The sequence below is a fragment of the Mastomys coucha genome, unplaced genomic scaffold (genome assembly GCF_008632895.1).
Source record: "Mastomys coucha isolate ucsf_1 unplaced genomic scaffold, UCSF_Mcou_1 pScaffold5, whole genome shotgun sequence".
Classification (NCBI taxonomy): domain Eukaryota; kingdom Metazoa; phylum Chordata; class Mammalia; order Rodentia; family Muridae; genus Mastomys; species Mastomys coucha.
Window position 1 is genome coordinate 54,873,699 of NW_022196911.1, and position 21,918 is coordinate 54,895,616.

The window sequence follows — 21,918 nt, forward strand, 5'->3', positions numbered from 1 at the left end:
AAAAAAAAAAAAAAAAAAAAAAAAAAAAAAAAAGAGAGAGACAGAGTAAAGAGGTAATTTTGGAATTCGTGGTCTAAAAGAGGCTATTAAATCCTGTACTGTTTAAGTGCTCTAGTAGAGGAAGAAAAGATGGCCAAGATGATCAGGCGACACTATTGACAGTGCTCTTGGGTTCTTGAAGAAGCTGGGGTCTACTCATGTGTATCCTGAGGAAATTTACCCTTCTTGGTCACTATATGGGAGTATTGACATCTAAGTAAGCCTCTCTGGACTCTCATCTTCTACATGTATCACAGTTCTTGTGATTATATGTTAGTGGCGCCTGTTACAGTTTCTCCTTGCTTCATTCTTTTGTTTCTCATGCCCCCCTTCTAGAAGTCTCCTTGGAGAGATTTGATTCTGAACTTGGTCTTTGAGGCTGGGCTACCTGACTTGTGCTTACCCACAGGGAGCTTCTCAGGACTCCTTCTTTCCATCATCGTCTGCCCTTCTGTTCCTGAGAACTAACTGCTCATACTTCACATTGATAGATTACATTTATCTTTATGGTCTTAGATGTTCTTAAAGATATTTTTATTTATTTGTATGTGTGCCTGTCTTTGCGTGTGTGTGTGTGTGTGTGTGTGTGTGTGTGTGTGTGTGTGTGTGCTTGTGATGTTTACTAATGCCTGGTAGGTCAGGTGATTGTGAGCTACTTGATGTGGGTGCTGGAATTTGAACTCAGATCGCCTGGTAGAGCAGCAAACACTCTTACTGTGGAGTTGACTCTCTAAATCCTCTTTTATGAGGTTTTATTAATAGCTACTAAACTTGGATACATGTTCACAATCACAAAGGATTGAAATAACACTAAGGTCTATGTGAGGAAATAGTTAAGTGAACCTTGAAAACATGAAGCTAAATGGAAGAAGTCAGACATAAGAGACACCATGTATGATTCCATACATACATAATCCCAGAACAGGAAAATCCATATAGACAGCAGGTAGACTAGTAGTTGCCAGGGGCTAGAAGAGATGGCAAGCTTGGAGAGTGGCAGCTAAAGAGCTCAGGTCTCCTTTGGGGGATGATGACAGTGTTCTAATTGGTAATAGACATACAATACATGATTGAGTTGTACACTTTAAATAGGTAACTTATATGCAGTGTACTTCTAACTCCAGAAAATTATTGCAAGAATATATCCAGTTATCACCTCTAACTCAATGTTTGGGCCTCATTATAGCCTCTTATTACAATGTTAGTTTTTTTCACAGTGGTTTGGAAATTTCCAGAGTAACTAGTCTGTCTCCCACACAGGTTCTACCCATTCGTGACTAATCAGCATCAGGTAATGGAAAAGGCTCTGTGGGGGGTGGGATTGCCCACTTATGGGCCAGGCTAAGCAAGCACCTTTACAGTGGGTAGGTGTGTATTTGCAGGGTTCTCTAGAGTCACAGAACTTATGGGTAGTCTCTATATGGTAAAGGAATTTGTTGATGACTTACAGTCTGTAGTCTGGCTTCCAACAATGGTTAGCAGCAGCTGTGAATGGAAGTCCAAGGATCTAGCAGTTGCTCAGTCCCACAGGGCAAGGAAGCGAAGAAGAGAAGGAGGAGAAAGAGGAAAAGGAGAAGAAGGAGGAGGAGAAGAAGGAGAAGGAGAAGAAGAAAATGAAGAAGAGAGAGAAAGAGAGAAAGAGAGAGAGAGGAGAGAGAGGAGAGAGAGGGAGACTTTCTTCTTCCAATGTCCTTATATAGGTCTCTAGCAAAAGGTGTGGCCCAGATTAAAGGTGTGTGCCACCACACCTTTAATTCCAGATGACCTTGAACTCGGAGATCTCCCTGTCTTCTGGGATTCATAGCCACTATGCCTCAAGATCTCCATGCCAAGATCCAGGACAGAAGCTTGTATCTCTCAGCCTCTAGATTAAGATCACAGATGAGCTTTCCAATTATGGATTGTAGTTCATTCCAAATATAGTCAAGTTGACAACCAGGAATAGCCACTACCGTAGGTTAGAGTCATGATGCTCAGGAGTTTGGGGTGCTTGGTGTATTTGTAGTCTAGGATGCTATCAAGAGGACAAAGAGTTTTATCAAGGCAGGGCCTATCCTAAGCCTGGGAACAACTGTATTTGACATTTCTTTTCCCCCGTATTCCTGCCATTTCTGTGGCATTTCTCACAGGTCCTACCAAAGTGAACACTCCCCAAACCATCCTTGTACTTTTAGGTTCCTGTGGTGCAGCTTGCTTTTCCACACATAGCATGTGTGCATACATAGGTGACAGCATTAACAGGTGCCTTCAGACATCATCAGTACCCCATTGGCACACCAGCTGTTTGTTTTGTCTTCACTTCTGCCCTATGCTGATCTTCAGCTGCCAGAAAAGTAGAGTTGGCTGGCATGGTGGTCTGTACCTGTAATCCCAAAAATCTTCAAGAGTGAGGCAGGAGAATCACTAGGAGTTTGAGGCCGGCAAGGGCTTCAGAGTTAGAACATCTCTTTCAAAAAAACTGAAAAGCAGGGATTAAAGGTGTATGTTGCCACACTTCAGCCACATAATAAATCATTTTAAAAGGAGGTGGAGGGAGATAGGTGAGATTGTCTTGTGGGGGTATTTCTCCTGGGATGTGTCCTATATTTTTGTTGTCCTAGCATGGCCTGGACCATGGCCTTATGTCTCATATATACCTACTCAGCTTTGTACAGGTTCAGATTCTGCCTCCCATTTCTGAAGTTTTCCTTGTTTCCACCCATGAAAGTCTCCTAAGTAACCCACTGCTCTCATACTAGTCCTTCTCTTACACCTTGGGTGACTTTGTTCCCTTGCCACTGATGCCTTACATATGCCTCAGTGGGCTTGTGTGTTGGCTTTGGCAGTACATGTTGGTGACTGAGAGACTGCTTAGAGGAGAGGAACAGGTTACAGGCTGTGAGATAAGGATGGACATGGCTGAGTTCTGGGACCTGAGTTCCTGATATCACTCCTAAGAGTGTCTGTGGGTGCTAAAAACTTGGCTACCCTCTGCAGGAAGCTCTGAAGTAGATCGCTTGGCCCATCTTTCCAGAGTGGGATGTATATGCTCCTTGGATGCCTTTGCAAAGGTGATGAGCATTCTTTTCGGAGAAGAGCTCACATTTTCTGTTAGTGGTCCAAACTTAAGGACACTGGCCATGCTGGTATTGGCTGGCTCTATGCAAAGGGTGGTTTGCACTTGTTGGTTCCTACCCCAGTGCCAGCTATGGAGCCAAAGAAAGTCTTGGTCTGAGCCTTGGCTTAAAACTCTTGAGTTGGCAGAGGACCTATCTTGGGCAAGACAGGATTCTCAGAGCCTGCCTTGTGCTTGTGTCAGCCTTTACCTTCAAGAGTAAGTGAAGGCTGTGGTATGGAGCCTGTTGGATTTGGCTTCAGCTCTGCTTCTGCCATTTCCTAGCTTTATGGTCTCAGAAAGGCCAAAATGATCACTGCGTGCCAATTTCATCCTGTGGCAGTTGATAGATTTGCTGTGAAAGTTTTTGATATTGCAGGATTCCATAGTCCCTGGGACAGTGGCAGGGCAGCCACATATGGCAGGAACTGATGCCCCAAGGGTAAAAGTAGACCTTGGACTTCCCCTACCCCATTCCAGACTTCCTTTCCGGGTTGGTGACGGCAGCACCTGGACACCTCAGTTGGAGACCAGGAACCACAGCATTGTTCTTAGACCCCACTTTTCCTTTCTGGCCTAGCATGCAGCAGTGCTCTGATGCCCCCAGGGAAGCATGGAGTGAACTTCCTGTCCCAGACTTTGCCTTGTCCTTCCTGAGTCAGTACATGAGCAGTGTCCAGAGACTGCTACAGGAGAGGCAGAACACAGAGATCTGACACCCTCTTCTGGTGTGTCTGAAGACAGCTATAGTGTACTCATATACATAAAATAAATCTTTGGGCCGGAGCAAGCAGGGACTGAGTGAGTGGGGCCAACCAGAGTGAGCAGAGTTGACTGGAGTGAGCAGAGGTCCTAAAAATTCAATTCCCAACAACCACATGAAGGCTCACAACTATCTGTAAAGCTACAGTATACTCACATGCATTAAATAAATAAATCTTAAAAAAAAAAAAGAGAGAGAAGAGTTTATTTTGGTTTGCTGTTGAAGTGTTTCCAGCTCATTTATGGTTGGACATTCTCATTGCTTTAGAACCTGTGATGAGGGAGCAGGTCATGCAGGAACATGTGGACATAGCCACTAGAACATTGAAACAAAGCAAGGAGGTGCTCAGGGTCCTACTGCTCCTTTGTGGGCATATTTCCAGTGATCTAAGGACCATCCCTCCTAGGCTCTACTACCTGAAGGTTCCATCATCTCCCCATAACACCTTTCTGTGCCTTTGGGAACATTCAGGACCCAGCCCGTCATTATCCATCCTGGCATATTTTATAAGCACCTTCACATCCTACCCATCTGTAGTCTCCTTCAGTAGACTCTTGAGAAAGGCCATTAGGAGGTTTTACCAAATACCTTCGGAGGGTACACAGTCCATGCAAGAAGTACTGGCCTTGTGCGTTGGTGTGGGTCACAAAACAAATGGTTGTGTAGTGTGTATGTACTTTTATGGAGTCTTTTGGGCAATGTGTTCCTCTCTAATGATCACAGAGAGGGCCTTGCTCTGCTTTGTGTTGTGTCTGTAGCTCACTATCCATGGAAGAATTGCACTGGCAGCACTCAGTGTCTTGTTTCTTGTCTCATGTTGCCACATGCTGCAGTCTGAGGATGCCAGCGTTTCCCATATCTTTGGCAGCATGGTGTACACAGTAGCACTGCTGTAAGCTTGTCTGCCTGTGTTGTCTTCTTGGTACTGGATGCTGACCAGTATCAGCCTTGTGCCCTGAGGGCATAGGGTGGGAAAATTGGAGATTTAACCTGACTTGACAGTATTCCAGGAAGGCCTTATCAGTAATAGTCCTGACATGCTTGGGGAACAGTTCCATTTCTAGCATAGTGTTACTAACCAGAGCAAGATATCCCAGGAATCATCTATCTATGTGTTTGCTTTCATCCCCTAGAGCTTAGCTCTGGACTGGGCTGGGCTAGGGGAGGATTAGATTTCTGTTCCTTCAGTGCTGTTGTAAGTGAAGGAGCAGTGCTGGTAGGGTTTGAGAAATAGGACATCAGAGGTAGCAGGTGCTGCTACAGGGTTAGTTCTTCCTGAGCATCCTTCTGTGTAAGCCCAAAGTCTAAAGTATGTGGAAAGGAGCTGAGCAGAGGGTAGTGGTCCTCCTCCTCTTGCTCTTCCTGCTTTGTTTTGTTTTTCAATATAGGGTTTCTCAGTGTAGCCTTGGTTGTCTTAGAACTAGCCTAGAACTCACAGAGATCTTCCTGCCTCTATCTCACAATTGCTGGGATTAAAGGTATAACCACCTCCCAGCAAACAGAGGATTCTTTAAGAGCAGGAGGAAAGGAAAGCTCTATAATTATGGATCAGCCCAGCATATACTCCAAAAGTGGTTGACGTAAAGTAGTCGTAGGACTTATTGCTCCCCAGAGTTATGCTGTGTTGAGGGGTAGCAAGTGGGACAGTGTTACCCTTCCCTTTGGAGGGCCACCAGACCTGGAGGTCTTGGGAGTGGTGGCTTCATGGATTGTTTGGATGCTACCCTTGTAGTCCCACTACCTCATCCCATGCCCACCTGTCCTCTGAGGGAGAGTGTTAGTCCTAGGGAGCAGGAAACCTGAGAGAAATCCTGTCACTAATGGTACTCCCTCCATGCTCTTTAAGCCAGAGAGGCCATGTGAATGAAGCCAGAGTCAAACTTGTCCATTCTGGGTTCCTTGAGGCTGATTGTGTGATAGGGTAGCAGTGTCCAGAAGCCAGACTGTGCCTGAAAAGTATTTATTTAGTAGCTTAATTGTGCTTTATGAACCAGATTTAAAGTATTGGCTTATACCCTTTGCCCTTTGGGTACTTTTGATCTGGTTGGAGACATTTGGTCTCCTAGTTCAACCAAGATGGCTCTAGGAGACTTGCCACCATGAAATAGAAAGGCCTGTAAAAAGGAATATGTGAGCCTGTGACTGTCATAGGCAGTACTACCTGGGCCAGTGGAGTGCATACCATGTAGCTCTGTGCATACCATGAAGATTGACTTCAGAGTCCTTTTTGACTATAACCATGGATTCTGGGGCTGTAACAGGTTCTTGCTAGTGTATGTGTGGATACAGTGGAAGAAGCTTTTAGAAACAGTAGATTTGGCTTTGGGAAGTTTTTAATCCTTCATTGCATTTTTAATTTTGTTGTTTTTATTTTTAAGACACAGCCTCGTAATGAGATCTGATACCCTCTTTTGGGGTGTCTGAAGACAGCTACAGTGTACTTACATACAATAAATAAATCTTTGAAATAATACCCTATAGCATCTACTTAAAAACTAAGTGACATAATATAAAATCAATATTTAAAGAACAAACAGTAACCTTTGTTTATACTAATAGACTACTCTTCAAGAAAGAATTTAGGAAAAATATTCCTCTTAAAATAACTACCCCTTTCCCCGTTATTTAGGACTATATAGAAGAGAAAGACCTCCACTATAAAAATTATCCAGTGTTTTAGACATATTTAGCACCTTCCAGGAGCCCCTGTTAAAGGTCTTGGAAGCTTAGCATGTTAGTGCATAGCTGTAATCCCAGTCCTTGGGAGGCTGAGGGTGGAAAATTGCAATGTTTGGGATCAGTTTGGGCTACATAGCCTGGCCCTGTATTGGTGTTGTTTTGTTTTGTTAGAAAGAGAGTGCTTCTTAATCTTGGAGCCCCTTCAAATCCCCACTAAGAAATAGCCTCTGGTTTATACTATTGTAAGTTAGAAAAGTCACTGGGACAGTGGTATCCCTTGGGTCTTACATGATAAAATCACAGGCATGTGTTAGTTTTGAATCATGTCATTGTTCTAATGATGGAGACAAGTCACTAGGTGCCAGCCTATGTGGTTAGGGACTGTCCTGGAGGAAGGGACATGAAATCCTAAGGTGTAGGTGACTTCACAAAGTTGTCGGGTGAGCAGGAGATCTGGGAAAGACAGTAACAGGCCCTCTAGTTTGACTGTGGAAAAGGGCAGCCATGAGGATGTATGAGGAGCTGTGCGTGTGTGCGTGTGTGCGTGTGTGCGTGTGTGCGTGTGTGCGTGTGTGCGTGTGTGTGTGTGTGTGTGTGTGTGTGTGTGTGTAGAGGAAGTGCCTCTCTGGGTCTTTTGTGCTCAGTGGAGTAGCTGAAGGGTTAAAGATGACTTCCAGCAACACTTGCAAGGGATGACTGCTTCCTTTGTGTCTTTGGTTTCTATAGATGGTTCTGCACTGTCAGCTGATTTTGCCCTGTGTGGCTTGCCTTTCAGGTTTCTGATGGCAGGTTCCTGTTGGAAACAGATCAGCCCTTTAGGAGCTGTCCACCACTCTGTACTCCATAAGGCCAGCTTAGCCTAGGGCATTTGCTCTCTTGCTCATCTGGCCCACCCCAACTCCTACAAATCATAATCAGAGATACAAATTATATCCCTTGGGACCTTTGTCCCTGACTGGGGCAAAGTCCCTTGAAAACACAGCCCCTACAGAGGCCTGACTTCCTCTGCTGGGTGGGAAAGAGAACATGATTTACTCAAATACTTGCAATAGGGCAGTACCAGGCTTAGGACTTGTTAAATGATTGTTTTGATACAGTCTTGCTTTGTAGTTAAGCCTGAGGAATGATATTGTGTGTGCGTGTGTGTGTGGAGACAGCAAAACAGACAGACAGACATTATGCAGCTATTTGCATGCTGAGGCATATATGTGGAGGGCAAAAGACAACTCTTTGGGGACTTGGATATGTCCCACTATGGGTTCAGGAGATTGGACACAAGTTGTCAGATTTATACATTTTTTATTTTAATTTATGTCTCCCTTCCTTTTCCTCACTCAGTGCCCCCATATACTCTTGCTTTCTTCAATTTCATGGCCTCTTTTTTGTTATTATATGCACATATATTTGCATATTTATTTATCAATATAACCCGCTTAGTCTTTATAATATTACTTATATATATGTTCTTGGGACTGACCATTTGGTGTGGGGTTCTTTTGTATAGGGTTGAGGCCTCATGGCTTTTCCCCATCCACTTTGACATGTGTATTGTTATGTCCTTGTTCATATCATGCTTATGCAGCCATGCTGTTGAGACTTTATGGGTATAGCTTTTGACATTACTGGGAGGCAGCATCTCACACAGACTCCCTGATCCTCTTGCTTTTAGAATCTCTCCACCTCTTCCATAGTGTCCCTGAGCTTTACTTAGGTACTAGAGTATCGTATAGTGTATCCATTGGAATGGGCTCAACAACTCTACACTTTGATTGTGCTTTTCTCTAGTGGTCTCTGTCTGTTACAAGGAGGCACATGATGAACTCTACATGTCTGGGTATCAGGACAAATGTTCTAAGTTGTAGTTAGGTATTATGCTGCTTTTAAAAAGGAGTGGTTGTAGGTTCTCCTCTAGTATGCATGACTTCACTAGCTCTGGGGAGTTAGCTGAGTTTCCAGCACCAGGCAGTTTCCCTCCTGTTGAGCGGGTCTTAAGTCCACTTAAAGAACTATTGGCTATCACCAAGGTATGTTTGCCACTACTGCACAGGGTTGTGGTGCATCCGCTAGTTGATGTGGTTCGTAGACTTCATAGCTGAGTAGGACTGTTGGTTGCCTCCCTTCTCCAGAAGCATTCATAGCACCTTCTAGTATCATGCAAGAGGGCTTCTCGTGTCTGGTATTTGGTTTTGTTTTGTTTTTTTTTTATTAGGTGGGTCTTTGGCTCTTGGAGGGAATACAGTCAGCAAAGATGAGAAAAGTTTAAGATTATATATTTATATTTATATACAGAATGATGTACATTAGAGGTTTTTTGAGGTAAGTAGATAATAGTTTTGATTCCTTATGACCTTTTTTGGACATCATTGTTATTTATCCACTTTTTCCTGTATTTACCTACCTTCCCTCTCCCTAGTCTCCCTTTTCTCCTGTCAGATCACTTATATTCTGGTATTCCCTATTCTTCCCCCATTCTATATTTACCTCCCTCTCTCAAGTACTCCCTCTTCCCATTTCTCAGATCAGATTACTTGAACCCTGCTATTTCCCTCTCTTTTGTTACTAACTTTCTTAGCAATAGTCTCTTTTTACTTTCCCAGTATCTGCAGTTACTGCAGACTATGTACTCATATGTCAAGATTTGGAGCTGTGGACCCCCATGAGAGAGAACATAAAGTGTGGGTCTTTCTGGGCCTGGAATATTTCACTCAATATGACATTTTCTAGTTCCATTCGTTTACCTATAAAGTTCAAGTTTTTATTTTTCTTTATGCTGAATGGTGTTTCACTGTGTATAGCACATCTTCATTATCCATTGCCAGGTGAAGGACTTTTCCTGTTTCCATTCTTAACTGTTGTTCATAGAGTAACAATGAACATCCCACACTGATTTTTATAGTGGCTATACTAGTTTGCAATCCACCAAACAGTGAGTGAATGAGGATTACCTTTCCCCCACATCTTCTCCAGCATTTGTTTTTGGTTGTTCTATTGATTATTATCATTCTGACTATAGAGTAAGATAAAATCTCAAAGTTGTTTTGATTTGCATTTTCATAATTACTAGGGAAACATTTTTTCCCTTCTTTGAGAACTCTCTGTTAAGGTTAAGACTGTTTTTCTGATGTGTCATTTGTGGGGGTTTTTGTTTGTTTATTTTTTTGACTGTGGTTTTTGAGTCTTTATATAGTCTGAATATTAATTCTCTGCCTGATGTATAACTGGCAAAGATTCTCTCCTGTTTACTGGCTTCCTCTTCTCCCTGCCGATTATTCTTCAGCTGTGCAGAAGCTTTGTAGTCTTATGAAATCCCACTCATCCGTTGATGGCCTTCATCCTTGAATTAATGGAGTGCTAGTCAGAAAGTCTTTTCCTATGCCTATATCATGAGGGCACTGCATAAGTTTCCTTCTAGCTATTTTGGTGTCTTTCACATCAAGGTCTGTAATCCATGTGGAATTAGTTTTTGCTCAGGGTGATAGATACAGGTCTAACTTCACTCTTCTGCATATGGAATTTATTGAACATTCAGTGACATTTATTGAAAATGTTTTCTTCTATCCAGCATGGTTTTGGTGTCTTTGCCAATATTACGTGGCTGAAGTTACATGTATTTATGTGTGGATCTTTGATTTTTGTTCCATTGGTCTGTGTGTCTGTTTTGTGTTTGTGTGGTTTGTAATATATTTTAAAATTAGGAATGGCAATCCCTCTAGCATTGTTCTTTTTGCTTAGAATTGTTTAGGCTGTCTGGGTCTTTGTGGTTCCATATGGATTTTAGGATAGTTTCTTTCTGTTTCTGTGAAGAATGGGGATTTTAAAAAAAGATTTGTTTATTTATTTTATGTATATGTATATGAGTACACTGTTGCTGTCTTCAGACACCCAAGAAGAGGGTATCAGATCCTATTACAGATGGTTGTGAGCCACCATGTGGTTGCTGAGAATTGAACTCAGGATCTCTGGAAGAGCAGTCAGTGCTCTTAACCGCTGAGCCACCTCTCTACCTGGGGATGGGGATTTTGATTGAGATTGTATTGAATTTGAGAGAAGCTTCAGGTAAATTTGTCATCTTTTTTTACAGTGTCATGTCAATCAATCCATAAACATGAGGCTATTTCCTTGTGTCATTACCCTTCAGAGTTTTAAAAGTTTTCATTGTAGATGTCCTTTCCTTCCTCAGTTAGGTTTATTCCTAGATGTTTTGTTTTCTTTGAGGCTATTGTGAATGCAAGTGTGCCTATGATCTCCTTCTCTGTATGTTCGTTGGTGGTGTATATAAAAGCTATTGATTTGTGCAAGGTGATTCTGTATCCTTCCACATTGCTGAATTTGTTTATAATTCCTATAAGAATTCTGGTAGACTTTTTGGGATCTCTGTATATATGTATGTGTAGTATCATATCTGTAAATAGGGACAGTTAGACTTATTTTCTTATGTGTATGTATCCCTTTAATTTCCTTCTCTTTACTTACTGCCCAGTTAGTACTTCAGGCACAATGTTTAAAAGGAGTAGGGACGGTGGAAATCCCTGTTTCATTCCTGACTTCAGTGGGATTACTTCAAGCCTTTCTTCATTTAGGATAGTGATGCTCAGCCTTCCTAAGGTGCAAACCTTTAATACAGTTCCTCATGTTGTGGTGACCTCTGACCATAAAATTATTTTTGCTGCTACTTCATAACTGTAATTTTGCTACTGTTATGAGTTGTAATGTAAATATATGTGTTTTCCTATGGTGTTAGGTGACGTCTGGGAAAGGGCCATTCGATCCCCAAAAGGGTTGGCACCCAGGTTGAGAGCTGCTAGTTGAGGATGGTGTGGACTGTGGGTGGTAGATAGCTTTTATTGTGTTGACATATGTTCCCTCTAGCCCTGTATTCTCCAGAATGTCTATCATGAAGGCATGCTAGGTTTTGTCAAAAGCTAACTAAATGTATTGAGGTACTCATGTAATTTTTTTCTTTAAATCCATTTATGTAGTTTAGTGCATTTATTGACTTGTATATGTTCAATTATCCCCGCATTTCAATGATAAAACCAATTTGGTCATGGTGGATAATCCATTTGAAAGAATTATGTGTGTGTGTGTGTGTGTGTGTGTGTGTGTGTGTGTGTGTAAATAAATAAATTCTTTGGGGATAGTAGCCTGTAGTTTTCTTTTTCTGTTATTGTGTTTTTTCCAGGTTTAGGTATTAGCGTGATATTGGCTTCATAGAAGGTATTTAGGATGTTCCTTATGTTTCTTTTCTTTGTTTGACTAGATTTTGGGGGGGGGGGGAGTGAGTCGAGACAGGGTTTCTCTGTGTAGCCCTGACTGTCCTGGATCTCACTCTGTAGACCAGGCTGACCTGAAGTTCAGATCTGCCAGCCTCTGCCTCCCAAGTGCTGGGATTAAAGGCATGTGCCACCATCACTGCCTGACTATTGAATAGCTTTAAAAACAGCTGTACATCCTTGAAAATCTTGTAAAATTCTGCTTCAACTCCCATCTGGATTTTTTCTTTTTCCTTCCTTTTTCCTTTCTTTCTTTCTTTCTTTCTTTTTTTTTTTTTAAGTGAGAAGGCTTTTTATTATTGTTTTGTTGTTCTCATTTGTTGTGGGTATGTTTTGTGTCTTGACTTCTTGGTTTAAGTTTTGTAGTCTGTTTGAATCTAGAAATCTGTCTTTCTTTTAGGTTTTCCAGTTTAATGGAGAACAGGTTTTTAAAAATATTCCCTTATAGTATTCGGAATTTCCTTGGTCTCTGATATTTCCCTGTCCATTTCTGATTATGTTAATTTGGGTCCTCTCTTTCCTTTGGCTAGTTGGGCCAAGGGTCTGTTGATTATTTTATTTATCTTGTCAGAACCAGCTCTTAGAGGCATTGATTCTTTATATTGTTTTCTTTGTTTCTATGGCATTGATTTCTGCTCTGATTTTCATATTTCTTGCTACCAATTGGATTGGTTGTTTGGTTGGTTTGGTTTGGCTTGGGTTTGCTGGTGTTTTGTTTTGTTTTGTTTTTCCTTTGAGACATGGCTTCTTTGTGTATCCTTGGCTGTCCTGGAACTCATTATGTAAACCAGGCTGGACAGAGATCCACCTGCCTCTGCCTCTCAAGCTCTGGGATTAAAGGTGTATGACACGACATACATCTGGTGTTTTTCTGATTATATTTCTTGATTTCTGTTTGACCCATTCATCATTCAGTAATGAGTTGCTTGATCTCCATGAATTTGTGTGTTTATTAGAGATTTGTTTGCTGCCAGTTTTAATTTCTATTGCATCGTGGCAAGATAGCATACAAGACTGAGTGATTTCAGTCTTGTAATTCATAAAGATTTGTTTCATGTCTCAGGATGTAGTCTGGTTTAGAAAAGCCTCCATGTGCTGCTAAATAGAATGTGTATTTGGTATTTGGGTGGAATTTTCTCTAGATACATGTTAAATTCTCTTTGATATATCAATTAATTCTGATGTTTTATCTTTACTTTTTGTCCAGATGACATATCTATTAGAGAAAGTGGAATATTGAAATGGAGTACTCACCATTAATGAGTATTAATACGTGTCTCTAAACCCAGTAATAGATTTTTAATGAAATTTGGTGCCTCAGAGTTTGATGCATATATGTTTAAGATAGTAATGTCTTCTTGGGTAATTGTTCCTTTGATTAGAATGAAAGATACCTCTTTATCTCTTCTGATTAGTTTTAGTTTGAAGTATGTTTCCTCACATATTAATATAATGATGCTTGTTTGCTTCCAGATCCTTCCTAGAGATCCCAGAAAGTACTAGTAGGTCTGTGGTATGTGTAGTACATGACCATGCAAAGTAGGCTTAGACAATGGTTTGTTGAGTGAATAACAATGCCAGTGAGGATACTTGCACCAATTACTAAGGACTTCATTGTCCCCTTTAGGGAAGGTCATTTAGATATACTTAATATAAAGTCATCCTAAAATTCTACAGCCATAAACTGAAAATAATGCCATGCAATCATAATGGGTAGCCTGCTGACCAGATTCCACAGGTAAGGTTTTGTAAGGGCCACTCAAGATGGAGACCAAGAGGGGCCAATAGGATCAGGATATACAGGGTTCAGGGAGTCCTCTGGTCCTAGCTCTGATTTTCCTGTGCTGTGGACAGTCTACCTACAGTATTTACTCATGTTTATGGGGGGAGGAAATGTGTTTAGCTGGCTGGGCACTGCTAGTGTCCATTTAGCTCTTGAGCCTTCTGCAACACTTACTCCTGCATTTCATCAGAGCAAGGTCCAGTCATTCTTCCGGCAGCCTGCTCCTATCCCAACTCACACCTCTTTCCACCAGGGGAAAAGTCAGAGTTTGGGGGCATTAAAGACTCTGCAAAGAAGCCAAAAAGATGACAGTATTCTTGGCTTATTCTGGAGACCATGCTGACCTTCTAGCAAGCAAATTGCCCTCTCTTGAGTAATAGATTCCATAGCTAAATGGGGTAGGATGAGGGGGTCTCCCAGTTTGCAGATAAGTGTTATTATTAAGAGCCTCTCTTTCCCATGACTTATTCAGAGATCATCATGTGGATGTAGCAAGAGGGTTTAGATTTTCTTGTCACTGCCCCCAAATGGCACAAGGTACACTGGCTCAGTTCAGTTGCCCCTTTGCTAACTAACCCCTTCTCACGAGCTCGATGTAGTTGTAAAGTATAGAGCCGTGATGTGTCCCATTCCTACAAGCATATTGTGATCCTTTTGCCAGGGTCTCAAGGATGGGAGGTGCTTTGGGCAGTAAAAGTATAGTAATGCCTAATATTTGTTGAGGTTTTTATAGGCCAGACATCATGCTTGAAATTTTATTGAGGTCTAATTCACATGCTATAAGGTTCACTCCTTTAAATTATAGAGTTCTCTAGCTTTATCATATTCTTAGTATTCTGCAACAATCTCCAGTATGACATCCCAGAACATTTTTATCACTTTCCAGAGAAACCCAATGCCTTTTCCCCTTGCCTCTGGGTAACCATTCCATCTGCCTTTTGTTCTATGGATTTACTTGTTTCTGATAGTTCATGTGAACGGGATTCTATAGTTTGTAAGTCTTGTGTCCAGCTGCTTTCAGTCATGCAATGCTCTTGAGGTTCACATGCCTTTCGTGTGCATCAGAACTTCTGACTCTGTCATGCTGTGCAGTCATTGTGTGGGCAGACTATAGATCTTTATCTGTTGTGGGCCTTTCAGTTGTCAGCACCTTTGGATAATTGGGAGCCGTGCTCTTAGGATGTTGCAGGGCACATTTCCATTTGTGTACTTCTCTCACCTGTATGTAACCTAGCAGTGGAACTGCTGGGGCTCAGAGTAGCTTATCTGTGTGTTTAGCTGTTCCCAAACTGCCAGACTGTTTTCCAGCTGCAACATTTGCCCCTCGTTGTACTAGCTTATTTTGTTGAAACAATCTTGTTCTGCAGCTCAGGCTGACCTGGAACTCATGGTGATACTCCTGCCTCAGCCTCCCCAGTGCTGAGATTTTAGGCATGAGCCATGTCACCTAGTTTCTGTTCTGGCTTTCACATGTATTATCACAGAAACTTCATGAAGTGTTAAGTTGAAGCCCAGAGGTTTCTTTGCCCTTGGTGGTCCCTAAGCACTGATGAATCTTAGACCAGTGCCAAATTTGATCTCTACCAGGCTCTGCTTGCTGTCTTCAGGATGGGGGAGGGGGGTTGAGCTGTGTTGTTTACACTCCATTCCTGGCACTCAATATGGTACATTCATCAAATAAAATGTCACTCCTTCCTATCTTGGTGTGTTTGTTAGAACTTGAGAGAGGCAGCCTTTGTCTGTAAGAGTTCTTTTGCTTTGTAGGTTTTCAGATGTCCTCAGGGTTCTGTGTCCCCCTAAGCACACCACAAGATAGGGAATCCTGAGACCTTTTAAACTAGGCATCTGTTCTAAATACTTAGCCTGTGTTGGGAAATAGGAAATAGGAGATGACATCTTGTTTGTTAACTTGGCCTTCTCTCTTGTCTTCTGGTTCAGTGGTACTGAAAATCTGCCATCCTTTTTCTCTTCTAGGCAAAACCCATTTATGGTGGCTGGCTGCTCCTGGCTCCAGATGGCACTGACTTTGACAACCCAGTGCACCGGTCACGGGTAAGGACACAAGAAAGTATTCTTGGAGTGGGAAGAACCAGAAGGAGGTCCATTTAAGAGCAAAGTGGTAAAAATAGGGAGAGAGACAGGAGGTAAACACTGGAACCTAGGTAACAAAGGCAGCATGGATCCAATGTTTTGTGAACTACTAGGTCTTAGAAAGTTCTGCTTATGTATATATAGAGTCCTTGTTTTAAACTTCCATTCTTGTATGGGTGTCACTTATTGTGGGTAATTTGGACTCTTTGAAAACAAACAAAAGGCAAAAAAGCAATTAAGTACCTCTTTGCAGCATGTTAATCTAGTTCACAAGTCCTTCAGAGTCACGGCAGCTTCCTTCGTCTCGGCAGCTTCCTTCTGAGCCAGGGGCATTAAGACCAACAAGTCCTAATAAAAGAATAAGGCCTGGGCACCTGTGCTCGCTAATTAAGCCTTACACCATCCTGTCTCCTGGGTATAGGTCTCTTTTGGAGCAAAAAGAAAAATAATCCTGCATTTTGCTGACCAGAGGCTTGCTTATTCCTTGGGCAACCCTTTGGGGTTTCAGCTCCAATCAGAGCATCTTTTACATATACTTTCTTCACGTTTTATTCATGCAATTGCCTCAGCTCTGCTCATCCCTTCTCACTTCCGCAGGATATCACAAATACATGCTCTGACCCACAGACATTGTATTTCTGGTTTTGGGGCTTTATTCTGGAGTGGATTCTGATTACAAAGACACATAGGAACCTTGGAAATGATTTTGGAAAACAGATGCCAGTAGTCTATTTTAGAACTCCAGTATGGAAGCAGCTCTAATAGGTCCTTTCTGAGTAGTCTCATGAATTCTGTTCTTAGCCCCTAGAGGGTCAGTGGTTCTAGTTAAAATACAATATGCAGAGAACCAAGTGCCTTTCTTGGTCTCTACTAAAACTTCAGAATTGCCATTTTTAGCTCCTAATAAGAAACTAATTACTTTAAAATATATTATTCTGGTCTACATCAGAGAAACATACATTATAGTTAATTCTGTGGCTTTAATACTAGTCAAAACTTAAATGTTATTGTACTTTTGAGAAGTTGAGATTAGAACCTTGAGTCCTTTAAAGTCAACCAGAGGGGTAAGGGTGGGAGCCATGCTGATCTGTGAATCAGGATTTAGTTTTATAGCTTCATGGGATAGACAAGACATTTCACATAGAAAGATGATGTGTATACTTTGTCCTTTTCATTCAGCTCTCAATGGCATTTGGCTATGGTAACACCCCTTGAGGCCTGGCCTATGTGGAGGTTCTTCTCTGTTTGATTTTTGTTAGCTCATTCCACTGCTGTTCAGTTCCTTAAGCTTTGGCTGCTGCTTCCTGTCCCTTGGAAATCATAAGACCAACCATTACATACCATTTCCCAGACTTTCTCTGAAGTGCTACTGTCAGTCTCCCTGTAACCCAAACTCACCTAATAAGTCAACAAACATTCTATGAAAACTCTGTTCTCTGCCAGTAACAATATAGAAAAGTAACCACATACAGTTTTTATTCCCAAGGAAAGCTCCAGCTTTTAAGACTCCATTGGGCATATGGAAACGGCAGTGACTTGTATTAGGCCATCTCCTGATTGCACCTGGCTAATGAATCACTGCACTTATGTCTCTGGTATCTATCTCTCCTCCTACCATCTGCCCCAGAAGTTGAAGCCTTCAAGCCAGCGTTCCTTAAATTCTATGGTTAGATATTGGGGTTCTGCCACCTGAGACCCAGGGCCAGGGCACCTGACCCTCAACTCTGTGCTCTGTTGCAGAAATGGCAGCGACGATTCTTCATCCTTTATGAGCATGGCCTCTTGCGATATGCCCTGGATGAGATGGTAAGTGTACTTACTGTTCCCTGATCCTGGCCCTGGTCTTCCCCAGGCTCCTCCGTTGTGAAACTGCTGACCACATCAAGCTTGAGTGCAGCCTTACTAAGGCTTCTGTTTGGGAGTCTGGAATGTTTTAAAGGACTTGTAGTACTAGGTAGAAAGTGCTGTACAAACCCAGATCAAGGCTTCTTCCCCCCCTTCCCCCCCAGTTGTTGGTGAGAAGCAGTGAAGAAGGAAATCACCTTTGTTTAAGATTAGGGAAAATGAGGATATAGTCTTAGGTGTCAGCAGGAATCTGAGCAGATGAGCATCTTTCTGCTCTTCCACTGCCTAGCTTTCTACCTGTACCATGGGTGGAGCACGTGCTGGCTGCTCTTGCTCCAGAGGCCAAACCCCAGCTTAGCCAAGTAGAACAGAAGGTCTCTTTCTATTTCTACCCATGTTACCTCCCTTTTCTCTCAAAGAGATTTCTCTGTCCTAAATGAAGCTTTGGATTCTTCTTCCTTTGCAATTTGAGTAGGGCAAGTATGTGGGTGGAGACTTGCCATGCCTATGAACGCTAGGGCCACCTGGGAAAGTCTAGTCATGTTGTTTGCAGTGGACTGGCCCACTTGCTGTACCCAGGGCTGCTTTCTTCACTATAATGCAGTGAGATTCTGGAGTGTGAAATAACTGTCTCTGGGACTTTCCAGGTCAGGACACCGGTGTTTGGAGAGGATCATTAGTGTTCATATGTGCCAAGCTAGGGACAAGAACAGGGAGATATACGTGATGCTCTTCTACCAGCGTAGGAGATATGCAGGGCAGACTCAACTCCTCTCTTGGTGTCCTTCTGTCTTGGCTGTTACATTAGTAGCAACCCTGGGATAAGAGTTAATCTCCCATAAGCCCTATTCTTGAGTCCTATAACTAGTTAAAAGTGTTAAAACTTTCAGAGGTCACTGGATTATGTTCTCATTGAGCTCAAGACATGAACATTTGAAAATCAGCACCAGGGTTTTTATTTAGGTTCTACTAAAATCCAGAAGAATTCATTATTCCATTTGTTCCGTTTGGGCACCAGACTGCTGCTGCTTCTAAAAACCTCTTGTCAGTCACTGAGAGTTGAGCCAGATGTGCAGACACCTTGTGGTCCATAGCATCTTCCAGCAACTTGGATATATTAGTTTGCTTTCTGTTGATGCAGTGAAGACCATGATCAAAAACAACTTGGAGGAAAAGGTTTTATTTGGCTGCAGGTATTGGTCATAATCCATCATTGAGGGAAAGCAAACAATGAAGTTAAGCAGGGCTGGAACCTGGAGGTAGGAACTAAAGCAGAGATCAATGAGAAACACTGCTTACTGACTTGATGTCAGTTTTCTCTTTTATACAATCGAAGACCACCTGCCAGTAAGCTGGGCTCTTCCACATTAATTATTAATTAAGAAAATGCCCCCACAGGCCAGTCTGATAGAGGCATTTTTAAAAATTGTGGTTCCCTCTTCTCAGGTGGCTACCTTGTGTCAAATTGAAAAAAATAAAACAAAATATTCAGCATACAGGATGTGGCAAAGGAAAAGACTTGGTGGGACATCCAGATCTAAACGTTACTGTGCATGGGCCATTTCTAGCACATGGCCTTGGAGCTGAAAGACTAACCATATAGTCAGTTGATGCGTTTATGCCAGACCATGGGCAGTGCACATATATGGGTAGTGTACATGGCTAGTACCTCTGAGAGGGAAGTGACCAAACCAGCAGTGGCAGCCATGTTGAAATGTATGAAAAGTATCACTTTGGGCTTGTAAGTTTCCATGTTGCATCAAGGAGGCCATCAGGGTGAAGAAGAGGCTGCAGGAATTAGTCAGGCTAGAGGCTGGGAAGGAAAAGGCCATTTCAGTAGACGTCAGGAAAGAAGTAGCATAAGTGTTCTTGCGGGGACTGAGGGTGATAGGAGCTTACCCATACCCTCTGGTCTGCATCCTGTCAGGGTTTACCCTTTGTGACCATTCCCTGGGACAAGGAGAGATGTCCTCTTCCACTGAATCCTCTGCCTATTTGGATGGACAGGGTTCTGAGTCCAGTGCTTGCTCTCATGCTGCTGCCCCAGCCCAGAAGTTTTCCCTTGTGTTCTTTCTGAACAAGGTCTTAAGTAGAGTTAGTATACCTCAAGGCTATATGCTTAATGTGTAGTACCATCTTTGATTGAGACAACTAGAGCAGAGATACTATTAGTGTATACTGGTGGGAGGCTGAGTATGCATAACACATCTTACACAACAAAGAAGGATCAGCTTAAAGTTTGTTAGTTCTCAGAATAAGAAACTTTGATTTGGCTGTTGGCTTACTTACTTTTTTTTTTTGCTAACTTAAAAATGTTTCATTTGCTATTGTCAAAGGGGATGGGACTCACTTGTTTCCTGGAGTAGATGGCAGGCTAGGGTTATCTTATAGCTTTTCTTCATCTTGAGGGGTTTCTGTGGGATTCACTCATGGCATATTCACTCATGGCAATATTTCCTATGGCTTTTACAATGCTTATGAAACATCCCCATCTGGGTGCTTTTACCCAAAAGCAACATCTTTGAATAGTCTATGACAGTTTTCCAGTCCTCCTCTTATGCCTGGATAAACTCCAGCCCTCGCTGGTAGCCTGCCCTTCCTAGCTGATTGGCTGTAAGATTGAGTTGTATTTCCTCCCTTAACACTTAATCACAGTCTGTTTCAAATTGTTGTTTCCCTGCTATATATTATACTCCCTTTCCCTTCTTTTAAATACTTTATTACCAGCCATACTATGATTTTCCCCTGTGGTTGGAGGTCTTGATAATTCTTAGTTTTTTCCCATGTTGTCTGGGTGGGGTTTGGTGGACCAAGCATATCATGATGTGTGGAGTTGGGGCTCACCATTGTGGTGAACTGGAGAGAAAGATGGGCTAGTGTGGTCCCAGAATAGTTATGAATGTGGTGACTTTGACTAGCCTCTGTAAAAAGGGGAAATGATGATGTCCAGAAAACCTGAGAAATGGTGAAAGAATGGCTGAACTGTGAAGAAGCAGGTGACTATCTGATGGTACAGTGTGCCCTCAGGAGGTGGGCAGTGGTACTAGCTCTGAGTGCCTTGGGATTCTGGCTGGCTAAATGGCAGGCCAGTCTGGCTTCCTGGCTTACCATTACCTTTCCAGGCATAGCTAAAATGGAATTTACTTTTGAAAATCTCTTTTCCTTTGGGGATAGGTATCTGTCTCCATATTCCCAAGTAGTGTGTGAGTGGTAGGTGTGGAGGTGAGGCAGATTTCCCTAAAAAAGAAGAGAAGCTTCCAGAGTGTTTGTTGAGGTGAGGGGCACAGTAGCCCACAGACAAACTGGAGCCTACAGAGGCTAAGGCCACTGTTTTTCAGGAGAGGACAAGCAAGGAACCTGGAAACCCCACTGATGCCGTCCTTTGCTTTTTGCTTCATGTCTGCATCTTACAGGAACTGATATAAGACTACAGGATTGCTTGGCATCTGGCAGGAGGTTCTGGCCCCTGTAATGGGCCTGTTCTTTTCCTTTACCTGAATACAAGAAAGGCAAACAGATGGTCACATGCTTTGTTGTTTTTATATTGTGGTAAAATATGCATAACATACAGCTCACTACTCTGAGCACATAATACAAAGCACGTAAGGTGGCAGTAGGTTTTCACACGTACAGCCACCACCATGCAAGTATATGAGAGCTCTGTCACCATCTCAATAGCAGTTGTTGCCATTAAGACCTGACTCTTAGCTCCATTCTCTTGTGTTTCAGCCTGAGTCCATCAAGAGCCTCATACAGGTTGCTATCCCTTACCAGAAATGTTTGGGACAGGTAGTGGTTAGTATTTTAGATTTTTTTTTTTTTTTTTTTAACATTCGGGGGTATTTGTGTAAACATATGGTATCTTGGAGATGAGAGCCAAGTCTAAACAGAAAAATCATTTATGTTTCACATATACCTCATACGCTAAGCCTGAAGGCAATTTTATACTGTGTTTTTCTTGCATATGAATTTTGACTGTGCCCCCATCATGAGGTTAGTGTGGAATTCCCTTCAAGTCAGAGATTGATTATATTTTAGACCATTTCAGATCTCAGACTTTGTGTAAGTGGATTCTTTTTTCCCTTTTGTCCTATTTTAAAAGTTTTTTTCTCTTATACAATACGCCCCGACTGCTTGTATCTAGGATGTTGCACTTTATATGTGTCCTCATATATTTGTGCACTTGTTATGATGTCAACAACATTGACAGGATCCCCTGTGCTTTTCTCTGTGGTCAGTACACTGTTCTTGGATTCCATCTGCTTTAAGGTGACTTGTGCCAGCCGGCCAGTGGTGGAGCATGCCTTTAATCCCAGCACTTGGGAGGCAGAGGCAGGTGAATTTCTGAGTT

The 21,918-nt window shown here is 42.3% G+C and overlaps 1 protein-coding gene across 8 annotated transcripts in view; it reads left to right on the forward strand.

The window, feature by feature from the left end:
• Mprip (myosin phosphatase Rho interacting protein) overlaps positions 1–21,918 on the forward strand; it is a 116,067-nt gene that overhangs the window by 15,118 nt on the left and 79,031 nt on the right. For all 8 annotated transcript variants that reach the window (XM_031352722.1, XM_031352721.1, XM_031352720.1 and 5 more), the window contains exons 2-3: positions 15,606–15,683; positions 17,463–17,528. In XM_031352722.1, the coding sequence (XP_031208582.1) occupies positions 15,606–15,683; positions 17,463–17,528 (144 nt within the window). The remainder of the gene's footprint in view (positions 1–15,605; positions 15,684–17,462; positions 17,529–21,918) is intronic.